The 24,938-nt window shown below is 44.5% G+C and overlaps 3 protein-coding genes across 4 annotated transcripts in view; 1 reads left to right on the top strand and 2 right to left on the bottom strand.

The window, feature by feature from the left end:
- The window catches only part of LOC125883950 (trichohyalin-like), a 55,202-nt gene that overhangs the window by 12,718 nt on the left and 17,546 nt on the right, over positions 1-24,938 (bottom strand). The window contains exons 3-14 of the mRNA XM_049568613.1: positions 17,658-17,999; positions 16,605-16,892; positions 16,379-16,507; positions 16,058-16,161; positions 15,656-15,673; positions 14,346-14,462; positions 13,061-13,144; positions 12,759-12,842; positions 12,558-12,641; positions 6,332-6,415; positions 5,584-5,646; positions 5,191-5,274 (exon numbers count right to left, since the gene is read on the bottom strand). Coding sequence (XP_049424570.1) covers positions 5,191-5,274; positions 5,584-5,646; positions 6,332-6,415; positions 12,558-12,641; positions 12,759-12,842; positions 13,061-13,144; positions 14,346-14,462; positions 15,656-15,673; positions 16,058-16,161; positions 16,379-16,507; positions 16,605-16,892; positions 17,658-17,999 — 1,481 coding nt within the window. The remainder of the gene's footprint in view (positions 1-5,190; positions 5,275-5,583; positions 5,647-6,331; positions 6,416-12,557; positions 12,642-12,758; positions 12,843-13,060; positions 13,145-14,345; positions 14,463-15,655; positions 15,674-16,057; positions 16,162-16,378; positions 16,508-16,604; positions 16,893-17,657; positions 18,000-24,938) is intronic.
- LOC125883962 (Fc receptor-like protein 5) overlaps positions 196-24,938 on the top strand; it is a 59,981-nt gene continuing 35,238 nt past the window's right edge. For both annotated transcript variants that reach the window (XM_049568645.1, XM_049568646.1), the window contains exons 1-4: positions 196-291; positions 375-419; positions 678-941; positions 1,114-1,359. In XM_049568645.1, coding sequence (XP_049424602.1) covers positions 261-291; positions 375-419; positions 678-941; positions 1,114-1,359 — 586 coding nt within the window. In that variant the 5' untranslated portion in view covers positions 196-260. The remainder of the gene's footprint in view (positions 292-374; positions 420-677; positions 942-1,113; positions 1,360-24,938) is intronic.
- The window catches only part of LOC125883954 (butyrophilin subfamily 1 member A1-like), a 67,496-nt gene continuing 44,230 nt past the window's right edge, over positions 1,673-24,938 (bottom strand). The window contains exon 17 of the mRNA XM_049568617.1: positions 1,673-4,381. Within this exon, the coding sequence (XP_049424574.1) occupies positions 4,286-4,381 (96 nt within the window). The 3' untranslated portion in view covers positions 1,673-4,285. The remainder of the gene's footprint in view (positions 4,382-24,938) is intronic.

The raw sequence follows: 24,938 nt of genomic DNA, 5'->3' as shown, positions 1-24,938 counted from the left end.
AACATAAAGACAGGAAAGGCCACCAACAAAGCTGCAATATGTGACAACGTGAAATGAGAACATGCTGGAAATGAACCTACTCACTGACCCATGCTATTGTATTTGTCCACAGGGAGGCGCTCAAGCATTTCTTCGAAGGCCCTAATGCTGAGGACTTGAACAGAAGGTGTGGGTGAGCTGTGAGCACAGGAAGAGGAAGTTGTTGTCTACATCCTTAAGTTGTGTTTCAGTGATGCTCTGACAGTCAGCAGCAAGACACCATGGAGGTCACAGCTCTCTGCTTCAGACTGTGTGAGTACCAACACTCAGGTTTTACTTCCTGTGTATCAAACCATCTCAGTCTGATATTTCACTGTGCTTCTTTGTTCATCCAGTGATGCTTGGAGTCACTCTGCTGAACACTTACACTCAGAGAAGTGGTGAGTGACAATCAGAAAATCCTAAAGATGCTCTGTAACATTTTGTTTCTTAGTTTTTTCTTTTTGGTGTCATTCCTTCATTTAAACAACCCTTTAATCTGAATTCATGTCCATGATGTGAAACTAAACCAAAATGTATCATGCAAAATGCCCCCAGTGTAATCTGTCAGGTGCGGACACAGACTGTACAATGAACGTCATATTTTTGTAGATTATAAAGCTCCTTTTGTGACGCTACAATTTCTGTCTCGGTTTCAGATGCAGCTTTTCTGCGCGTCACTCCAGACAGACTGCAGCACTTTGAATATGAGCCTGTGTCTTTTCACTGTGAGGGGATTCCTGGTCCCGTTAGGATGAAAATGATCAGGGATACTGAGCAACAGCATCTAGTTTGTGATATTAAGAGGACGCCAACAGTGTCCTCCTGCACCATTGGTGAAATCTATAAAGGAGACAGTGGAGAATACTGGTGTGAGAATGAAGCAGGAGAGAGGAGCAACACGGTCAACATCTCTGTCAGTGGTATGTTTGAATGTATATAAAAAGTCATGTTTCCAATCCATGAGATTAGCTTCTGATGAGAGAGAGCTAAAAGAAGAGATGATGACACTTTCATTGTTTAACTCCCACAAAGTCAGCAAACAGCTGCATCTCAGATCATTTAAGGGTAAGATATACAACCTTTGTTTCCTAGATGTTCCAGTGATCCTGGAGAGTCCTGTCCTCCCTGTGGACGAGGGTAACGATGCCACTCTGAGCTGTAAAAGAAAGGCAACCTCCTCAAACCTGACAGCTGGTTTCTATAAAGATGGCGTCCTCATCAGGAGCAGCTCTACAGGAGAGATGACCATCCACAGTGTGTCCAAGTCTGATGAAGGACTCTACAAGTGTCACATCTCTGGAGCTGGAGAGTCACCAGAGAGCTGGATGGCTGTCAGAGGTGAGACATGACACTGTTTAAAATGTGTCAGTGTTCAACTTGTGCTCCAGCAGCTCTCAGAGACAACCTGTTACATACTGTTAATACTGTCATGATGTTACAGCAGATATGTTCTCTTGTCTCTGCAGCTCATCACAGAGAGACTTGTCCCTGTTCAGACCTCTTCATACATGTCGTCCTCGTCTTAAGGACGGTGTTCACCATAGTGATGGTGCCTCTGCTGCTGCTGCTGGTGGGACTGCTGCACTGTGGCAAACTCACAGTTACAGTTGCACAAACATAACTGATACTCATGTATAAAGGGACAAAGGTCATCAAGATAATGAAGCACAGAGTGTCCCATCATGCTCACGGTCTGAGAAATCTGGCAGGTCTTCAGGATGTTGTTCACCTTTAATCTTCACTTGTTTAGTTTTTGTATAAGTTGTGTGTGACTGTGAGGTATCAGAGCTCTCTGTGTCACATGTTCATACCTGCAGTGACTGTTTGACTCTCTCACACACAGAAAAGGTGAAACCCCAGAGGCACTGATGTTTGAGTTATTTTCAAAAGGTGAGCTCTCTGTTTTTAAAGTATATGTTGTTCTGTATTTAGTTTTAGACTCGACAGCTGCTGGTGATAATTTGAGCCTCTCGGACACAAACCACACGAGACAATACATGTGATGTGTGTAGAGAGGCGTTCAGGAGGCTCTGCTGAAACAACAATGGTTTGTACAAGTTGATAATTTAAGAGTTAACTTGTGCCTTGAGGAGTCTCTGTCATCTTCAAACCAACGTTTGAAGCAGCCTGACACTTGTTTTTATCTTTATTTAAAACAGGAAACAGATTGTATCACAGAGCTGTAAACTGAAGAAAGAATATTGAAACAGTTTAATTCAACAATATTTTGAAGCACAACAAATGGTTAAAAAGTCAAAGAATGTGCAGACGTCACTCAAAGTATTGTATAAACACAGAACTATATCTTCATGGGTTTATTTTTTCATAATTATTTATTGATCTTAATCTTAGAGGACAAATGCTGTAAACATTAGCGCCAACATCAGGCATTTTGTCTCTCTATGACACAAACACACACAATAAGGACACCTGAAGCCATGTTAAACATCAGATTTGATTTAAAAAACAAACAAACATAAAAACAAGAATCTTGAAAAATGACCACAGTGATACGACCTCATCAAAGTCACGTCTGTGTTACAAACTGGAGGTTTTCAATGAAAAAAAATGTTTTTCTGCACTGATTCTGAACAAAGCAGGGAGTTTATATACAACATGAATGGAGTGTTCACACTGAATGCAGCGTTTCAGGCACTGAGATATGTGTTTGTTTATTTTCATTAGAAATAAACATCTTTTATTACAATGCTGTGAATTGAAGAAAAAATGTTATAGAAAATGTTTCTGTTTTCCATGTTATTTATAAAGGATAGTCTCACAGGACAAATAGGAAATGTTTTGAAACTTGATATGTGTCAATGCAAATATTGTAAAAGTAAGAACAAACATCTGTCTTTTTATCTCTCGATACACACACACACACACACACACACACACAAGCAAAGTAAAGATATCTAAATTCACATTAAACATTAGATTTAATACAAAACACATAATAACAAGAATCTCTTCAGCTCTGATCAGTCTGCTGTGGAAACATGACAGTGATGCAACGTTATCAAAGTGACATTTGTGTTACACCTTTTTTTTTTTTACAGTGTAAGGTTTAATAATTGAAGAGCAGTTATTCAATAAAAACATCTTTTTCTCCATTGATTCTAAACAATTGATGAAGCTTAAATGACCCTCTGAGACAAAGCCATCAGCAGAGTCATTTTTACTGAGTTTTTACTGATAAACTGGAAGAGGTTTCTTTGTAAAAAAAAAAAAAATATAAACTAGTCCATAGCCATTGGTAGCTTTGTCACCTTCTACCTATGCCAGTCCTCAATGCCTATGTGCAGTTTCACATAGATTGACCACGTCAGTGAGTAGAAAAACGTGGGACAGACAGAATGACTGACTGACAGAATGACACACTGACAGTTTCCGTGATTATGTACAGCATACCATACCATGACTTAGTCATACCAAACATTAGAAACAACACCAACATTGGTCCACAGGGGGAGCCACAGCGATCGGTCGCATTTTAGCCATTTTGAAGCATTTTTCTGTTGTTATAGCGCCACCCAGTTGCCAATTAGAGTTAAATTTCTCCAGTCACCTTGAGGCGTCCTGTTCTACATATCTACCAAGTTTAGTAAAAATCCATATGGCGGTTAGGCCTAGATAAGAAATGAGCTCTCTAGCGCCCCCATTTTGTTTGATGGGCTCAATAATGGAGGGGTCCCCTCAGATTATGTGTGGTCATATGCCTACAAAGTTGCGTGGTGATGGGTGAAACCCTTGAGATGTTCTACACCTTTATGTGATGAGCCACGCCCTCCGCAATATTCATTGCCTTATAGAAGCTCAGTTTTAGTAAGTTTTCCAACTTTTGCCAAGAGGGAACTTTAGATATTGCTCCCTAGATTATGTTCACCCAGTTTCATGCAGATCGATTTGAAGTGTTTCATGTCTATATGACATACGGGGCATGAGATATGCCAATTCAAAGTTTGACATTTTGATATAAATCAGTTTTTTTATGATCAAATTTTACATTTCAGCATGAATCATTTTAGATCAGTGGTTCCCAACTGGTGGGTCGTGGTCCAGCAGTTTTTAAATAAAGTGAATATCTGGTGCAGAGATTTTATTTTGGAGGGCCATTTCCTGCTGTAGAGTGAGTGAATAATGGACAGCTACCTGACAGAGACAGCCAGCTGGAAATCTCCAGCAGTGCAGATGGTGGTGACATGCAGTTGGTCCCATTGTGTGGTTAAAGTCCAATGTGTTGGAAAAAGACAACACATTAAGTTCAGCTGTAAAATCGTGAGTACCAGGACCCATCACTCTGTGGAGGCTCCGTGCTGCTCCCTGATCCACTGTCACTCCCAGAATCTCGGGCAGAAACCTGCTGGAAGTGATTGGAGTTATTAATATCATTTTGATTTGTTATTAGGTATGATCAAATCTTGAACATATACACCAACCACTGCACATTGGTTTATCGTCTCATCAACTACTCAAGCAACCAAAAATGACTTAATGAATAATTCTGTTTAAACTGGATTCACTTAAACACCAGTTATTGTTGACAGCTGTCCTTTCTCCCAGAAACAGCCTGTAAGTGTGACCTGATGTCTAAATCTGTCATGAAATATACATGTTGATTTGCTGTTCTGTTTCTCTGCATGTTCCAAATTGTAATAACAATCGTAACTGTCCTATAAATGATGTTTGTTCTCAGCTGCTGTATAATGTAGTTGTTCAATGACCTCGAAGGTGTCGAGTGTAAATTTTCTTCTATATTTTTTATCTTTAAGACATAAATGAGTATTTTGTTTTCTCAAATTAATTATGGGGAGAATGCTGGGGACTGGAGAGCAGCTACAATACAGGGTTAACATTAAGAATGAATGGTTTTGGGGAGCATGAATGGTCAGTTTCATGATGTAAATATCCTTCACTGGAATAATACCAGCTCACATTCAGTCAGATATTGTATTTATGGATTCTGACATTATTTAGCAACATTTTAAAAACAATTGTGATGTTTAATTAACAACATATTGATTGATAACAGGCTGCTGTCAATCAATATGTTGTTAACTGAATGTCAAATCAGCAACAGTCAAACTGCTGCTCAGTCACATCAGACAGTGTTTTAATATCTGAAGAACAAAGAGCAGCTGTGAGACATTTAAAGATGGAAAGATCAACCTGTGTGTCCTTCATCTGTATGTCCTGCTTCAAGGTCTTCACTTCTTTCTCCAAGTTTGTGTTCTTCTTCTTCTCCTCCTGGAGCTGAGAGGGAGGAGAGAGATGAGGAGAAACACTGTATTAGATGAGGAACATTTACTCATCACTACTGACTCAGGAGAATAGAAAGAGAGAAATGTGTTTTTCCTCTGAACAGGTCAGGCAGTAGTTGTTGTCAGCAGCACGTTGGTTGAATCACACACATCACACATTATCACACTGATCACAGCTGATACCAACCACAGCACACTGAACACAACACTGACAGAGAGGACTGTGTGTGTGTGTGTGTGTGTGTGTGTGTGTGTGTGTGTGTGTGTGTGTGTGTGTGTGTGTGTGTGTGTGTGTGTGTACCTCTGTCTGCAGCTTCCTCCACTCAGAGGTCTTTGTATCCAGTTGACGTTTGGTCTCTGCCTCCTGTCAGACACACAGACACACACACAGACAGACAGACAGACAGACAGACAGACAGATGTTGATGTCAGAGCAGGCAGTGTAGTGACAGTGTGACAGAGAAGCTGAACACATCTGGACTGTTGAACCTTCACACTGTGTTCAACATGTTTCTAACCTTTGTGTTCCCTTTAAAACTGACTCACCTCATTCTCATCATTAGCTCTCTGTTAACACACTCTGAGCATCTCAAGTAGTTTTGAGTTGATAAACCAACTCTATGCCTATTAATTACCACACATTTACACACATTTATTTGGAGATTGTTTTTTATAACTCATTTACTTTAAAGTTTCCAAATCAGTTTTGTTTATTTATAATTTATTCATTTATTTTGGAGAAAACGTCACTGTTTAGTTTATGCTAAAATTTTAAGGGATGATAAAACAAGACTTAAGAATGGATTATTTACCTGAAATTGATATTTGTTGTGTTTATGGTGAAAGTTATCAGTTATATTAAAGTAGCAGTGGTGATATTTGGATTTAATTTCTGCATTCTGCACCAAACCAACTCATGTGAATAACAGGCTGATAAATCAGTGAGAAGAACAAAGAGCAGCTGTGAGACATTTAAAGAAAGATACAGAGAGAAAGAGTTGAGCAGACATGTCAGTCAGATTCACAGAGTTAATAATAATCATATTAACCTCTCTTCTCTTGGTCTCCAGCTGATTCTTCAGGGTCTGCACTTCACTCTGAGCTCTGTCCTTTAACTGTGTCTGCACCTGGAGCTGTTTGATGGTTTGACAGTGAAGAGAGACATGGAGGAAGACTAGATGAGAGACATGCTGTTTATTAGCCATGGTGTGATTATACAACACAATCATACGTATGACCAAACTGAAGTCTAACTAAAGCTCTGATTCATTCAGTATTTCACTTTCTGTCAAAGAGACTGCTGCTCAGTATGTCAGATTCCTAAACCACCATTAATGGAGCATCTATGCTGTATGTTTCTGTTGTTGTAGTTTGTTTCATATCTTTAATAATCAAAAATTAAATGAACAGCTTGTCAGTGAGAAGAAAAGGTCATTTTTTTCAAATGTTTTCAGAGGAAACCAACAATTAGATGTCTGGAAACAGATCAGTGTGTTGATGAGAAGACAAACAAAGAAAGAAATGACAGGTAATTACACTCATACTGATTAAATTAAAACTCTCTTCTTCTCCTCCTGGAGCTGAGAGGGAGGAGAGAGATGAGGAGAAACATTGTATTGGATGAGGAACATTTACTCATCACTACTGACTCAGGAGAATATAAAGAGAGAAATGTGTTTTTCCTCTGAACAGGTCAGGCAGTAGTTGTTGTCAGCAGCACGTTGGTTGAATCAGACACATCACACATTATCACTGTCACAGTCCCTGTCTCTCATTCCCCTCCTGTCACTCTGCTGCAGTGATTTTCCGCTCTCCCTCCCTCTGCTCCACTCTACCTGCCAGCCACGCCCACCTCATCAGCCCAACTCTGCTCACCTGCCTACACAGCTGCAGCTCATCATAATCAGCCCTGCATATAAGCCTCTCCAGCACTCTCACTCGTTGCCAGATTGTTCTTCAGCGTCATGCGAGACTTTCCAGCATTCTTCTCCTGTCTGATCTCCCGGTGCCGACTCTGCCTGTTCCCGACCTGCTCTCCTCGTCTGCCTCCCGGTAAACTCACCTGCCTTCCGTCCCTGACCTCGTGCTCTGCCTCAGCGTTTCTGGTATCTGACTGCTCGGCTGGTAACGACTTCTCCACCTGTCCTCGTTTATCCTCCTGCCTGCTCCCCTTCGGTGCCTCTGCCTTCGCGGACTGCTCATCTGGCTACGACCCCCCCACCTGCCTCTGACCACTCCTCTGCTCTCTCCCCGTCGGCACCTCCACACGTGCAGCCGGCTCTTCGGACCACGGAGCTTCCTCCTCATCGTCATCGGCTGAAGTAAGCTACTTCTCTTCCCCTCGTCTGAGCCCCAGAGACTGTGTGAGGGCTTTCAGCCCGAAGAACAAACTTTATTCCGTGTTTATTCAATCTGCACCGTACCTTGTTTGCTGTGGTGGGAATAAAGGTCGTTACCAACTGTTCCAGAGCGCCTGTGTACTGCATTTGGGTCCATACCACACCCGTTTCAGTACAATCTGGCCAGAAATGGACCCAGCAGACCCCGCTTCTCCTCAGTCTCGCCTAGCCCGGGTGGAGGGAATGCTCCAGCAGCATGAGGCTCAGTTAGCCTCCAATGCAGTGGAGGCCTGTCAGTCAGCGTCAGCTCTGGAACGAGCGCTAACCTCGCTAGCCGCCCAGGTACAACAGATGGCAGCCTCCATGACTCAACACGCTGCCTCTGCCTCAGCTCCAGCCCCTCCTGCTCCGACCCCGGGGCCATCATCCAGCAACACATCTGAGCCCCGGGTGGGGGCGCCAGAACGCTACTCTGGGGATCCTGAGGGTTGCAACCCTTTCCTGACAAACTGTTCTATTCTGTTTGCCCTGCAACCCCATACCTTCGCCACAGAGGGAGCTAGAGTCGCCTTCGCCATCAACCACCTCACAGGAAGGGCACGTCTGTGGGGTACGGCGGAGTGGGAGAGAGGCACGCCAGCCTGCGCCTCATTCCAGGCCTTCTCAGAGGAGCTTCGCAAGGTGTTCGGACCCGTTTGCCTGGGTCCTGATGCTTCAGGGGGACTCATGAGTCAGAGGCAGGGGGATCGGACAGTTTCAGACTATGCCATAGACTTCAGAACCCGGGCTCGCCTCAGTGACTGGAACGCTGCTGCCCAATGCGACGCCTTCCTCAATGGACTAGCTCCTTACATTAAGGATGAGCTGGTCTCGTTCGACCTCCCTAGCTCCCTGGACGGGCTCATCGAGCTGACCACGAGGCTAGACAGACGGATACAGGCGAGGAGGAGGGAGCAACGCCACGTGGGAGGAGATCATCGGCTTTCCGCCCGTCAGCGGCAGGTAGGGTGCACCAGCCTAATGCCGGAGGAGCAAGAGCGCCGACGCTGGGGAAATCTCTGCCTCTACTGTGGCCAGGCCGGCCATTTTGTCTCCCGGTGTCCAGTAAAAGGGAGGGCTCAGCAGTAAAGAGGGGCATTCTGCTGAGCCGGTCCCAGAACTCTGCCCCCAACCCAAGACCACTGTTTCACGTCCAGCTCCTACTGGCAGGGGGGTCCCACACCCTCGCCACCTTCCTCCACTCGGGGGCAGATGTCAACCTGATCGACGAGGAACTCGCCCGGCAGCTGGACATTGGTCAAGTTCCTCTCCCTCGTCCCATGCCGGCCAGCGCTCTGGATGGTCATCTTCTGGGGACCGTCACTCATCAAACTACCCCCATCTCGATGCTCCTGTCCGGCACACACCATGAGACCATCCGATTTCATATCCTGAGGTCTCCCAACCTTCCCCTGATCCTCGGCTACCCCTGGCTTCGCCGCCATAACCCCCATATAGACTGGTCTACGGGGTCCATCCTGGGATGGAGCTCCTCCGGTCAACAGATCTGCCTCAGACCGGCAGTTGCACCCACGCCGCCTGCCAGCTCCTGTGCCACCCCAGACCTCTCCATGGTGCCCTCTGACTACCACGATTTCCGGGAGGTGTTCAGCAAGGCGAGGGCCACCTCTCTGCCCCCTCATCGGCCCTACGACTGCGCCATCGACCTCCTTCCCGGCTCTGTTCCCCCCAAGGGTCACCTCTACTCCCTGTCCGCACCTGAAAGGGAGGCCATGGAGACCTACATCAGTGATGCCTTGGCCGCCGGGATCATCCGACCCTCCTCGTCACCTGCTGGGGCGGAGTTTTTCTTCGTCGACAAGAAGGATGGTTCCCTGAGGCCCTGCATCGACTACAGAGGGCTGAACGACATCACGGTAAAGAACCGCTATCCTCTCCCCCTCATCGCCTCAGCTTTTGAGCTGCTCCAAGGGGCCATCATCTACACCAAGTTGGATCTCCGCAACGCCTATCATCTGGTTCGGATCCGAGAGGGGGATGAGTGGAAGACAACCTTCAACACCCCCACAGGACACTATGAATACCTGGTGATGCCGTTCGGGCTCACCAATGCCCCGGCTGTTTTCCAAGCCCTCATCAATGACGTACTAAGGGACATGCTCAACAAGTTTGTTTTCGTCTACCTAGATGATATCCTGATCTTCTCCCGGTCCAAGCAAGAACACATACATCACGTCCAGATGGTGCTACAACGCCTGCTGGAGAACTCCTTGTTCGTCAAGGCTGAGAAGTGCGAGTTCCACGTCTCCTCTGTCTCCTTCCTGGGGTACATCATCGGCCAAGACCGCATGGAGATGGACCCCGCTAAGGTCTCAGCCGTCACCTCCTGGCCTGTCCCTGACTCTCGCAAGCAGTTGCAACGCTCCCTGTGGTTCGCCAACTTCTACAGGAGGTTCATCCGGGGTTACAGCACGGTGGCAGCACCTCTCACCGCGCTCACCTCCTCCAAGATCCCCTTTCGATGGACTTCGGCCGCCGAGGAGGCGTTCCAGCACCTGAAGGGGCGATTCAGCTCAGCCCCCATTCTCCTGATCCCTGACCCCGAGAGACAGTTCATAGTCGAGGTTGACGCTTCTGATGTGGGGGTGGGGGCTGTCCTCTCCCAGCGTTCTGCCGAGGACCAGAAACTACACCCCTGCGCTTTCTTCTCCAGACGTCTGTCTCCAGCTGAGAGGAATTATGACATTGGTAATCGAGAACTGTTGGCGGTGAAGCTGGCACTGGAGGAGTGGCGCCATTGGTTGGAGGGAACCAAGACCCCCTTCCTCGTCTGGACCGATCACAAGAACCTGGAGTACATCCGCTCGGCCAAAAGACTGAACTCTCGTCAGGCCCGGTGGGCTCTGTTCTTCGCCAGATTCAGCTTCACCCTCTCCTACCGGCCAGGCTCCCGCAACGTTAAACCTGACGCCCTGTCCCGACAGTTAATGGTCGGGGAAGAGGGCCCCTCCAGTCCAGACAACATCCTCCCCGCTTCCCGTCTGGTGGCCGCTCTCACCTGGGAGGTGGAGGAGCGGGTAAGAGCTGCTTTGGAGGACCAGCCGGGGCCCAGCTCCTGCCCCCAAGACCGCCTATTCGTCCCTCAGGAGTTGAGGTCTGAGGTTCTGCAGTGGGCCCACGGTTCCCGACTCACCTGTCATCCTGGAATTCTTCGAACCAAAGAGGTTCTTCAACGGCGGTTCTGGTGGGCCACCTTGAATGATGACACCAGAGACTTTGTTAACACGTGCCCAGTCTGTAACCAGAACAAGGCCCCGCGACGGGCCCCCGCCGGTCACCTGCACCCTCTGCCTGTGCCTCATCGACCCTGGTCCCACATCTCATTAGACTTCGTCACCGGGCTGCCGCTGTCAGGAGTCTACACCACCATCCTGACAGTAGTAGACCGGTTCACCAAGATGGCTCATTTCGTGCCCCTGCCCAAGCTCCCTTTGGCCAAGGAGACTGCTGAGCTGGTCTTGCAGCACGTGTTCTGGCTCCACGGCCTCCCGTCCGACGTGGTCTCCGACCGAGGCCCCCAGTTCACCTCTGCATTCTGGAGAGAATTCTGCCGCCTCCTGGGAGCCTCCACCAGCCTGTCCTCTGGGTTTCATCCCCAATCCAACGGCCAGTCTGAGAGGATGAATCAGGAGATGGAGACGGCACTCCGCTGCATGGCTTCCAAGCACCCTGCCTCCTGGTCCACACAACTGCTGTGGGTGGAATACGCCCACAATACCCTCATCAGCTCCGCCACTGGGCTCTCTCCATTCCAGTGCGCTTATGGCTACCAGCCTCCCCTGTTTCCTGCCCAGGAGAAGGAAACTGTCTGCCCGTCAGTGGAGGCCTTCATCCGCCGCTGCCGCCGGACCTGGAGACAGGCCAGGACCGCTCTCCTACGGGCCACAGATCGTTATTCAACAGCCGCCAACCGCCGCCGCTCCCAGGCCCCTCCTTACCAGGTGGGACAGAAAGTGTGGCTGTCAACCCGGGACCTTCCTCTGAGGGTGGAGTCGAAGAAACTGGCTCCCAAGTTTATTGGACCATTCCCCATTGAGAAGGTTGTAAACCCAGTGGCTGTTCGACTCAAGCTGCCCCGCACCATGCGGATTCATCCCACCTTCCATGTCTCCAGAATTAAGCCGTTCCGGGAGAGTCCCCTGCAGCCTGCCTCCCAGCCACCTCCACCTCCTCGCATCATTGACGGGGCCCCTGCTTACACGGTGCATCGCCTGCTGCGCTCTCATCGTCATGGGAGGGGTCTACAATACCTCGTCGACTGGGAGGGGTACGGCCCGGAAGAGCGGTCATGGGTTCCGGCCCGTCAGATCCTGGATGTGCGACTCATTGAGGAGTTCCATCGCCAACACCCTGATCAGTCCTCCAACATCGCCTCGGCACGAGGGGGTCACAACACCGACCCTCAGTCCCCTCTTGCATCTGAGACATCTGGGTCTGAGGAGGATCTCCCGGTGCCGACTCTGCCTGTTCCCGACCTGCTCTCCTCGTCTGCCTCCTGGTAAACTCACCTGCCTTCTGTCCCTGACCTTGTGCTCTGCCTCAGCGTTTCTGGTATCTGACTGCTCGGCTGGTAACGACTCCTCCGCCTGTCCTCGTTTATCCTCCTGCCTGCTCCCCTTCGGTGCCTCTGCCTTCGCGGACTGCTCATCTGGCTACGACCCCCCCACCTGCCTCCGACCACTCCTCTGCTCTCTCCCCGTCGGCACTCTTGACTACACACACACTCTGCATCTCTTACTACTGTAGGTTTGAGACTCTGTAACAAACATCTAAAGATAATTGTTGAAGCTTGTTATTTGTCTCATATTTGATTTGTATGTGTGTAACTCAGGAGAATAGAAAGAGAGAAATGTGACAGGAAGGTGAAAAGATCAACCTGTGTGTCCTTCATCTTTATGTCCTGCTTCAAGGTCATCACTTCTTTCTCCAAGTTTGTATTTGTCTTCTTCTCCTCCTGGAGCTGAGAGGGAGGAGAGAGATGAGGAGAAACATTGTATTGGATGAGGAACATTTACTCATCACTACTGACTCAGGAGAATATAAAGAGAGAAATGTGACAGGAAGGTGAAAGATCAACCTGTGTGTCCTTCATCTGTATGTCCTGCTTCAAGGTCTTCACTTCTTTCTCCAAGTTTATATTCTTCATCCTCTCCTCCTGGAGCTGAGAGGGAGGAGAGAGATGAGGAGAAACACTGTATTAGATGAGGAACATTTACTCATCACTACTGACTCAGGAGAATAGAAAGAGAGAAATGTGTTTTTCCTCTGAACAGGTCAGGCAGTAGTTGTTGTCAGCAGCACGTTGGTTGAATCACACACATCACACATTATCACACTGATCACAGCTGTGTGTGTGTGTGTGTGTGTGTGTGTGTGTACCTGTCTCTTCAGGTCCGTCCACTCAGAGGTCTTTGTATCCAGCAGACGTTTGGTCACAGCCTCCTTGTTCTGAGACGTCTCCAGCTGACAGACAGACAGACAGACAGACAGACAGACAGACAGATGTTGATGTCAGAGCAGGCAGTGTAGTGACAGTGTGACAGAGAAGCTGAACACATCTGGACCGTTGAACCTTCACACTGTGTTCAACATGTTTCTAACCTTTGTGTTCCCTTTAAAACTGACTCACCTCATTCTCATCATTAGCTCTCTGTTAACACACTCTGAGCATCATCTGCTGAAGGAGTCAATTAACCAGCTCTTACTACTAATTAAACACCACTACACACATGTATTAGGAGACTCGTTTACTTTAAAGGTTTCCAAATCAGGTATAAGATTTGTTTATATTTATCTATTCATTATTTAGCTATTAGAAAAAAAGATTTGGAGAAAATGTCACTGATGAGTTTATGCAGAAGCTTTGAAGAGATGATAAACCAGACTGTTAAAAACTGACCTGTTGTGGTTTGTATTTTGCTGCTTTTATTTTGATAGTATGTTCCAGTTGTGTGTGGTTGCTTGGGTAACTTTACTTTTGTTCCTCCGGAGGCACCCTTCCCACCTGCTGCGTCGAGGAGTGATTGGACTCACCTGTTTCTGCTTTGCCAATCAAGCCGCCTACTTTAAGCCTGCTGAGACACTCCTCGACGCCAGAGTATACAGAGAACCTCCATGGTATCAGCTTGGGTCCCCTTTGGTAACATTGTGAACTTTCTCTTGTGCATTTTGATGAGTTTTTGTAACCGTGTCTCTCCTCCGTCTTTTCCAGTGCCTCCCGTGCCCTCACAGCCCAGCACTCTCTGGACGTCTTTTGTGTTTTTTGATGGACTCTTGCAATTTAGATTTTTTTGTGGATTTACCCACCCTCTGTTAAATAAATCATTGTTATAACCTGCTCCGTTTCCGCTCCTGGGTTCCCTTTCTGCACCACACGTCACATGACCATTTACATGAAGTTAAGATCTGTTGTGTTGATGGTGAAAGTTAACACTTGTATTCACGTAGCAGTGGTGATGATGAAGTTTAATTTCTGTCATATGATAATAATGGATCAAACCAACTCATGTGAATAACAGGCTGATAAATCAGTGAGAAGAACAAAGAGCAGCTGTGAGACATTTAAAGATGGAAACAGATCAGTGTGATGAGGAGAAGATACAGAGAGAAAGAGTTGAGCAGACATGTCAGTCAGATTCACAGAGTTAATAATAATCATATTAACCTCTCTTATTTTGGTCTCCAGCTGATTCTTCAGGGTCTTCACTTCACTCTGAGCTCTGTACTTTAACTGTGTCTGCACCTGGAGCTGTTTGATGGTTTCAGCCTGGTTTCCCTCAAACTGTGAGTGAAGAGAGACATGGAGGAAGACTAGATGAGAGACATGGAGGAAGACTAGATGAGAGACATGGAGGAAGACTAGGTGAGAGACATGGAGGAAGACTAGGTGAGAGACATGGAGGAAGACTAGATGAGAGACATGGAGGAAGACTAGGTGAGAGACATGGAGGAAGACTAGATGAGAGACATGGAGGAAGACTAGGTGAGAGACATGGAGGAAGACTAGGTGAGAGACATGGAGGAAGACTAGATGAGAGACATGGAGGAAGACTAGATGAGAGACATGCTCTGTTTTTTTAACCATAGGAGTGATTATACAACATAGTCATACATATGGTAATGTGGTTTGTGTTGTGGTCATTGTGCTCTCAGTCTGGACTCTACTGACTGTAATGTGAATGAAGAACAACATACAGGACCTGAATGTAACACCTGACTCACTGGAAACACTCAGCTGTCTTCTGTTGTTATTTACATGTAAACTGTGTTTAACTGCTTCCTGTTCTGTAGTTTACGGTGCACATTTCTGTTCTTACTTCAGCTGGTTTCATATTGAATATGCAGAAATCAAATCAACAGTTTGAGGCTTTGACAGGAATCAATAATACAGCCAAAACATGAGAAGAGAAGAACACATTGTGAAAATGTTTCCAGGGGAAGAAACAGGTCGATGGCTGGAAACAAATCAGTGTGTTGATGGAAGATACACAAAGTTATACAAATTCATTCACAAACGACTGAAGGTTATTATTTGTGTTTGATGTGATTTCTTTGTACGTTAATCAGGATAATGTCAAGTAAGGAAAATGGGACAATTAGATAAAAAGATGAACCTCTCCTGGTGTGTTCACCCTGTATAACATATCTGTCTACTTTGGGCTGTTATCCCTTTAATTACTTCTTATCTATTAAAATTTTTAATTTGTCAAGCATTTCCTCAGTTTGATTAGTGTGTGCATGTGAGTGTGAGTGTACACACAGACATGCAACATGAAGCACCAACACACAGCTAAGCATTACACACAGAGCAGCAGTAAAGAGTAAACCTAGATAAAACACAATAGCCATCATGTGGTTCTTAACACAATGTTAACAGATGCAGTTACATGTTCGCAGTATGGTCTCGTGCACTAACACACAAGCCATGCAACACACAGTTAGGCATGCTGATAGGAAAACATATTTCATACATACCCATGCAGAGTCGGTTGCCTGGCAACGGGCAGAGGACATAAAGCAAGTTAGCAGCATGTTAGCAGCCAGATATATCAACAACAGTGTTTAGATGAGCGTCTTGAGTCTTGGTGTGAAGCTGTGAGAGGTGAGACAGTTTCTTATCTCAGATGGGACAGTGTTTGATAGTTTAGAAGCTCTGACAGAAAAGTATGATTGGCTGAAGGAGGTGGACCTGTAAGTGACTACAGTCCCCTCTCAGTGCAGACCTGATGGATCTGCTGTTTGGGTTTGTCTGTTCAATAAAGGTGCTGAGTCCAGGACGAGCCTCGCCACTTTGTAAAACCACATTCCTCTTTAATTTTAATTTTCCTGCTCTTGTCTTTTCTCCCTCCACTGAAAGTGTCCTGTTTGTTAACTTACAGGATTGATCTTTTCCTCTTCTCCCTCCAAAGACTCCATTTCTTCTCCAGAGGGATTCTCCCTTCGTCCTGTGTCACGTTCATCTGAGGGGCTTCTCTTGGTCTCTGTGTCAAACAAAGGCAGCAGAGTTAAACTGTTAAACACATTAAAGTGCATTTTATAAAGGTATCACAGCACAGAGACATTTCAGTCTAAACTCAGCTAAGACACACGACAGTTTCATGGATTGGATATAAAGTAAACAACAAATACGATGGCATAATTCATATCACTATCTCCAACCTGTGAGAATAACTTGACTCTAATGAATCTGTGACTTACTGGTTCTGTTGTTCCTCCGTTTACACACAAAAAAGACAAGTAACAGAATGAACAGGATGCAAACAGCCAAACTAACAGCCAAACCAGTGATGGTGGAAGAAGGACTGGACTGGACCTTAAAGAAATCATCTGAAATGATAAAACAAAAATAACATGACATCTATATAGAGCTGGAGCTATTTGAAACTGAAACAGTGACCACATGATAAAAATGTGCATTGTTTACCTGACATAGAGATGTGTGTCTCTGTGGTCTGGTTGATGTTCCTCTGTTGGACTCTACAGGTGAAGCTGTTGCTGTGTCTCTTCTCCACAGTCACTCTGCTGCTGACAGTATAGAGGTCATCAGGACCTCTGACTGTCTCTGTAGGTCCAGCAGAGAGGAGCTTTCCCTCACCGTCCAGCCACAACACCTCAGGCTCTGGATGCCAGCCTGCAGACTCACACTGTAACACCACTCCCCCCTTGTCTCTGTCGATCCCTGCTAAACTGATGACAGGTGAGGACGCAGCACCTGATGATGAGTAAAAGGGAAACAGTTAAACAGCTGTCAGTAACACAATCACCACATTAATGATAACAAAGATGCACAAATGTAAAATCCATGTCATGATCTCTTTTGGCGAGGCCTCTAAACCCAGAATATACTGGAGCTGGATATTAAAGTAATGATTGTTTCCAACTGCTACATTTATCGTCGCCCAAACATTCGTTTGCTGTGTTTGGCAGTGATGGCCTAATGAGGCCTCATGAACCACTGTCTTTATTCTCTGAAGCCACTGGATGGCGCTGTCTGATCAACAAAGGTTTGAAAGCACATTTCATTGTCATTCCTTTAGCCTTTATCTTTAAACCAAGAGCGCCATCTGGTGGAGTTAGAAAATAAAGAAAATGTTTCACGAGGCTTCATTTGGCCATCACTAGTGTTCAGCGAGATAAGAACATTTTATGAATCGTACATGAACCCTGACGTGAGATGAATTCTGCCCTCGGATCTGTGCTGGTTTGTACGTCCCATGGATAAATGAGGGCCAGTGTGTCTGTTAAACTCTTTTGGGTGTTATTTACATTAACCAACTGAAAAACAATGTTTTTCCAGTGGCATCTGTGAGCTGTTCTTAAAAATGTTAAATGTTTAGATGTTAAATGTTGGGATGTTTGATGACCATGGTTGTGCTCTTCATCTCTCAGCACTAGTGGCTGAAAGCTCTGTTGATGCCACTGCAATTCCTCTTTGGATGCACAGACTACACTGTAGATACACTATGTGTCCACTTACCAACAACAAGCTCAACGACAGACTCTATATTCAGTTTCGGAATGAAGCATCTGTATCTTCCTGCATCAGAAAGTCTCACATCAGAGAGCTTCAGTGAAATGTTTCCTCTCTTCAGTTCATCAGTGAACAGAGATGTTCTTCCTTTGTAGGATGGATCTTTACTATATGAATAGTCCTGACCAGCACGCCACACAAGGACAAATATAGAATCCAGGTCAGATCTCGTCCAATCCAACGTCATGGCAGCAACGTCCACTGCAGGTTCCAGGTGACATGGCAAGATGATGTCATCACCAACTGTTGCCACTATTGGCTGAGATGAACCGATTAACTGAGACTGACCTGGAGAGAAATAGATGTGTTTATTCATTCCTGCAGTAAGAACCACTTAAATCTGCTCAGCTCAACAAGAGCTTGTACACCATGACGCTGTGCTAATAGAGGCAGACCATGTAGAGCCGACACTGAAATACCTGCAATGTCACAATTAATCAAGTTTTTGTTTGTGAGCTTCACCATCAGCACCGTCATGACGTGAACATGTTAACATGCTAAGCTAAGATTCTGACCATTGTAATCATATCTGCAAAACATCAACGCATTGGCATAGTCATCGTCAGCATGTTGTCATATTGACATTATCAGTTAGCTCAAAGCTGTTCTTTACCCAAGGACAGCCTCATGCTGCTTCTAAGATGACAAATATATGGAATTAGAAAAGTTTAATCTGTGTAGTCATCTAACCAAACATGTCTCCTAAAAACCATATATTCACCGGTAGCAGCTAAAGCATGATTAACATGGTTATCATTTTGTTTTGGCGACTCCAACCACATGGTTAAGGGAAAGATCGTCTTCATGGATGGATGGATGGATGGATGGATGGATGCATGGATGGAACTGATCCCAAATTGTGAATTTTCTACATGACAGCAGCAGGTCATCAGGACATTGCTCCCAGCCCACTCTCACTCCAAAGTCTGTCATTTCAATGTCATACACCAACACTAAAAGCTACCTTTCGTGGTGGTACGATACGTCGCAGGGTGGCATCAGTTTACAACGTGGCCAAACTGAACCTTTTGTTGTGTCATGATACGCTGCCCTTTGGTTAGATTGTGTCAGGATGATACATGGACTGATGGATACGCAGATGATGTAGGATACTTAGCTTGTGATATGTAGATGTGAAAGTCAGCTGAGAAAGCAGTGTTATGTGATGACTTGGGATGAGAACAACACAACTTTCATCCACCTGAAGGTGTAGATTGTGTCACTTAGTAGTAAGACCTATCTGTAGACAAAGTAGGAATGTTTTACACATGGTTGGAGATGAACTAGAGAACTTTAAATCTCTGACACTTTTGTTTTCAGGCTCTGCCCTTTGTGCTTCAACTCAATTGATGACATTCATTTTGCCCTCAGAGGAAAAGTGTTTGAATAAGTGAAGAGCCAGTGCCCAGAAGTACTTAAACCTTTTGTTAGGTTGTATGTATTGATATGATTTTGTATTGATGTCTGATTTGAGGCCTCACTGTGACCTTGAGCCTGTATTAGTGTGTGAGTTACCTGTCACAGAGTGTGTGAGGAGAAGATGGAAAACCAACACACTGAGGGGTCTGAGCTGAGACTGAAGGGACAGTTCATTCCTCTGACGAAGCATCTTGAAGCTCTGAGGATCAAATGAAGGCAGTGATACATTAGATAGAATAATATGTTGTGGGATTAATGTTGAGGCAAAATTACTAGTGCAGACAAATATAAAGTCGTTCCTGGGCAAGGTTTGTGGTTATGGAGACTTGACTAACTTTACCTAGCAATGTCCCACTGGAATGAATAAAGTCCACTCTATTAAAATCTTTATCCCTTACAGCCCTACACCTGTGACAGCACCTTCACTGGCATCACTACTGATATCATGACGATGTGCCCATGTTATGCACTTGAATTTCACTTTCATCATTTACAATATTGTGTAAATATGGTACAAGTAAAATGCTAAATACGTTCACTTTTCTTGCAGACACGGCAACAACTTTTGACGTGTCCTTCAAGTGCTTTCCTTGATACAAAGTCCAACAACTCCTATAAAGATTATGGAGAAACTGATTTGACTGTTTGGTGTCAAAACCACCTGTTCAAATAATCAAAACATATCATAGACTGACTGAATTGGAAATGATCAAGTCACTGTTTTTTATCGTTTGAAACAACTTTCATAGATTATTGGAACTTTTTACAGAAGTTTCAAAAACAGCCTGTTACCAAGTATCACTACAGACCCGTGTCATTGACAGTAACGTGACACTGTGATTTACAGTATAAGTTGATTGAAACATGTAAAATAGGTAAAAATACATTAAGAAGACGACGTACCTGCTACATGGTGCGTTGTTCTTTCAGACTGCCCAGCCTAAGTCTGTAAATCATTGACAGGTGTTGCCTTGGCTCAGCTCTCTATCTTCAGAGTGCTGCATTAGATTTAGTTTGTATCACAAATGATGTAGTAACAGCTCACTCATCCCCCCTAAACTTCCTTGAACCACACTGTTGAAATACTTGAATTAGAATATGTACATATGACTCACAGTATATACGTGAATAAGTAAAACTTTAAACACAGCATGGTGATTGGCTCTTCTTTCCTACACTTAGTTTCACTTTGAGTATAAATGTGCACAGATGAACTTTGAGACTGTTGCCATGGTAACCGATCTCTATCACAGCTGCAACCAGCATTATACATGGACATTAGTCTAGTAGGAAGGGGGGGTCCCCATGGTCACGGTGGATTTCTAAATGAAACCTATATTTTTGGAATCGTGAAGGTCTGTAGATAATGAATTTTGATGTTCCCATCGCGAAAAAGGGTAGTCCTCGGAATTCCGGATTGGAATTGGAATATATGGAAAAAATTAAAAATCGAATGTATCCAAAACTTTTGAACTATTTTTTTGTACAGAGACAAATAAACCATCTTTTTTGCATAAATTAAGCATGAGAAATCAATTAAAATGGTTATTTTAATGATTTAAAATGTATGTCTATGCGTAATTGGCTTTTCTTTGCAAAATTTTGCAGAAAAAATATGAGAAAACCTATGACTTATAGGAAATCTTCCCAATTTGTCGGTATTTGGTGAGAAACATCAGCTTTTTAATAGCTATAGAAAACTGCCCAGCACTCTGAGCTTTCATTTGATTGGTTACATGTTGCTGTAACTGAAACAATAAAGTCTGGGAGACTATCTAGCTATGAGACTAGCTATGTCTACTCCCAAATTTGTGATAGACAGGTCAAAATGATATTATATTCCGATTATTTAGTCCAAATATTATTTACTATTTGGACTCAATACATAAAAACTACTTCAGTCATCAAGAGAACACCATAATCAATTTGTAAAATAAAAAATTACATTAAAAAATTGGTTCATTTATATATGTATAATGTATGATTCATCATATCCCTCATTTTGAGAGTGCTGGGCAGTTTTCTATAGCTATTAAAAAGCTGATGTTTCTCACCAAATACCGACAAATTGGGAAGATTTCCTTTAAGTCATAGGTTTTCTCATATTTTTTCTGCAAAATTTTGCAAAGAAAAGCCAATTACACATAGACATACTGTACATTTTAAATCATTAAAATAACCTTTTTAATTGATTGCTCATGCTTAATTTATGCAAAAAGATGGTTTATCTGTCTCTGTACAATATATGGTTCAAAAGTTGTGGATACATTTGATTTTTAATTTTTTCCATATATTCCAATTGACGGAATTCAAAATTCCGCCGGAATTCCGAGGACTACCCTTTTTCGCGATGGGAACATCAACATTCATTATCTACAGACCTTCACGATTCCAAAAATATAGGTTTCATTTAGAAATCCACTACATACTTAATCTGTGAGTGAAAGGTGTGCATCATGTTTATAGCATTTATATCATTTTATGTTTGAGCTCTTGCTGACATCTCAGAGTTGGTAGCTGCATCCCAGAACATCAGCAGCAGACACAGGAGGAAACCTGGCATGTAACATAAAGACAGGAAAGGCCACCAACAAAGCTGCAATATGTGACAACGTGAGATGAGAACATGCTGGAAATGAACCTACTCACTGACCCATGCTATTGTATTTGTCCACAGGGAGGCGCTCAAGCATTTCTTCGAAGGCCCTAATGCTGAGGACTTGAACAGAAGGTGTGGGTGAGCTGTGAGCACAGGAAGAGGAAGTTGTTGCCTACATACATAAGTTGTGTTTCAGTGATGCTCTGACAGTCAGCAGCAAGACACCATGGAGGTCACAGCTCTCTGCTTCAGACTGTGTGAGTACCAACACTCAGGTTTTACTTCCTGTGTATCAAACCATCTCAGTCTGATATTTCACTGTGCTTCTTTGTTCATCCAGTGATGCTTGGAGTCACTCTGCTGAACACTTACACTCAGAGAAGTGGTGAGTGACAATCAGAAAATCCTAAAGATCCTCTTCAACATTTTGTTTATTAGTTTTTTTCTTTTTGGTGTCATTCCTTCATTTAAACAACCCTTTAATCTGACTCTATCCTTATGCCTTATGATGTACTTTAGGTTCCTACAGTTCTGACCAATTTCATATTTTGTGCAAAGATAAGTTTAATGAATTCATGTCCATGATGTGAAACTAAACCAAAATGTATCATGCAAAATGTCCCCAGTGTAACCTGTCAGGTGCGGACACAGACTGTACAATGAACGTCATATTTTTGTAGATTATAAAGTTCCTTTTGTGACGCTACAATTTCTGTCTCGGTTTCAGATGCAGCTTTTCTGCGCGTCACTCCAGACAGACTGCAGCACTTTGAATATGAGCCTGTGTCTTTTCACTGTGAGGGGATTCCTGGTCCCGTTAGGATGAAAATGATCAGGATACTGAGCAACAGCATCTAGTTTGTGATATTAAGAGGACGCCAACAGTGTCCTCCTGCACCATTGGTGAAATCTATAAAGGAGACAGTGGAGAATACTGGTGTGAGAATGAAGCAGGAGAGAGGAGCAACACGGTCAACATCTCTGTCACTGGTATGTTTGAATGTATATAAAAAGTCATGTTTCCAATCCATGAGATTAGCTTCTGATGAGAGAGAGCTAAAAGAAGAGATGATGACACTTTCACTGTTTAACTCCCACAAAGTCAGCAAACAGCTGCATCTCAGATCATTTCAGGGTAAGATATACAACCTTTGTTTCCTAGATGTTCCAGTGATCCTGGAGAGTCCTGTCCTCCCTGTGGACGAGGGTAACGATGCCACTCTGAGCTGTAAAAGAAAGACAACTACCCCAAACCTGACAGCTGGTTTCTATAAAGATGGCGTCCTCATCAGGAGCAGCTCTACAGGAGAGATGACCATCCACAGTGTGTCCAAGTCTGATGAAGGACTCTACAAGTGTCACATCTCTGGAGCTGGAGAGTCACCAGAGAGCTGGATGGCTGTCAGAGGTGAGACTCTACTTTGTTTACGTCACACTGACTTTCACCCAGGAGGCCAGTGTTCCCATTTCAGTTTATAGAGCCAAACCATGATGTTCTTTCCTAAACCTGACCACATGCTTTTGTTGCCTGATCCTGATCGTGTGCTGTGGTTGACGTGCCGGTGTTGTTAGCGGCGTCCTGGAATGTCAACAGCAGATGCAGGAGGATACATTGCAGGTTATATGTTGACATGAAAGGCCACAAAGCTGCGATATGTGATGACTTGGGATGAGAACGTGTTGGATGTACAGCAGAGATACTCAACTTGCTTTGCTCCAGGGGCCATTTCTGCAAAATGGGACCAGCTGCAGCACCATTTTTTTTTACTAAACAAGTGCTATTTTGATGCTTTATATGTCCTCTGGATCCTTCGTTACACTAAATATACTCACAAGGCACCAGTGTTAATACATTTATTTTCATAGTGAATTAGGCATCCCATCATGCTTTGTGTCTGGAAAATGTAGAACAGCATCATCTTACAGATTTTTTTTTGTCCTCTTCTCTCACTGTGTGTTTGTAATTCACTTGTACTTTTGGTGCGTTCAGGTGTCAGACCTTAGCGTACATATTCATGCTTGCACTTTCTCACACACTGAAGGGTTAAAACCACACAGGCACTGATGCATGAACTATTTTAAAAGGCCAGTTGTCCGAGTTCTCAGTGTTTGTTGGTCTGTGTTTAGTTTTAGACTCTTCAGATGCTGGTGATAATTTGAGCCTCAGACACAAACCACGAGACTTAAACGTGTGTGGCAGTTACAGGGCTCTGTAGAAACAACAATGGTTTCTGCTCACTGATAACTTAAAGGTTAACGTGTGTCTTGGGGAATCTATATAAGCTTTTTGTAATCAATGCTCCAAATAGGAATACTCCAACCCCCCAAATGACCACTTGCATATCAGTGACTCAGCGTGTATTATGTTGACTTTGTGAAGAAAACGTTGTTTGTCTCTGCCGTGAGCGAACAATCCAAAAAAAGTGAACATTCCTGATGAATTGATGTCATGGCGGACGTGTTTAACAACAGCAAAACTATATTAAAACATCTGTTTACAAACTCTCACATAACTCCTGCAGTATAATCCAAGTCTCATTTATCCAGTTGTACCTTCAGTACCTCCCAAACAGATGGATTTTCACTAAATGCTATGATTTAAAATATGTGAATGAGCAGCACGTCTGGATAAGTGTTTGAGCATTGAGCAGAGGTCAAACACACACACACAAACTGCACCTGACTGTTCATGCAGACGTTTTTCATATTGTAAAATCTGAGTGAAAATGCATGTGTTTGTGCAACACTTTCTCACTGCGACCTCGTCACATGTGCACGTTTGGTCATGGACTTTCCACGTCCACATACGACGTGCAAGGTACCCTGGGTGTGTTGGTTGATGACGTTCTGGGACGCCGTGTCAACTTCAGCCTGTTACATTCACTGTCGTCTTTCAAGATACACAGGAAATTTAACGTTTACATACGGTCACAACAAACGCACATGGTTATGTTTTCCCAGCACTCGCATGTGGTTGGGTTTAGGCAACAAAAGAACAGGGTTTAACTTTACAATCTCACAGGAAGTGAACACCGGGCTCCTGGGTGAAAGTCCGTGGTTGTTGGTCCCATCCATCCCTCCTGCTGCCCTACTCAGACTTTCGCCGCTTTAACTTTCATTGTTGTCCTGCCTCATGTCTGACGCTGGAAGTCACTGACCAGGCGCCTGTTTTCAGTGACTTTGAAGTGAGACAGGTCGGTTTGTGATGC

Source organism: Epinephelus fuscoguttatus, linkage group LG23 (genome assembly GCF_011397635.1).
Source record: "Epinephelus fuscoguttatus linkage group LG23, E.fuscoguttatus.final_Chr_v1".
In the NCBI taxonomy this organism is placed as follows: Eukaryota; Metazoa; Chordata; class Actinopteri; order Perciformes; family Serranidae; genus Epinephelus; species Epinephelus fuscoguttatus.
This window is presented reverse-complemented; position numbering and strand designations above follow the sequence as displayed.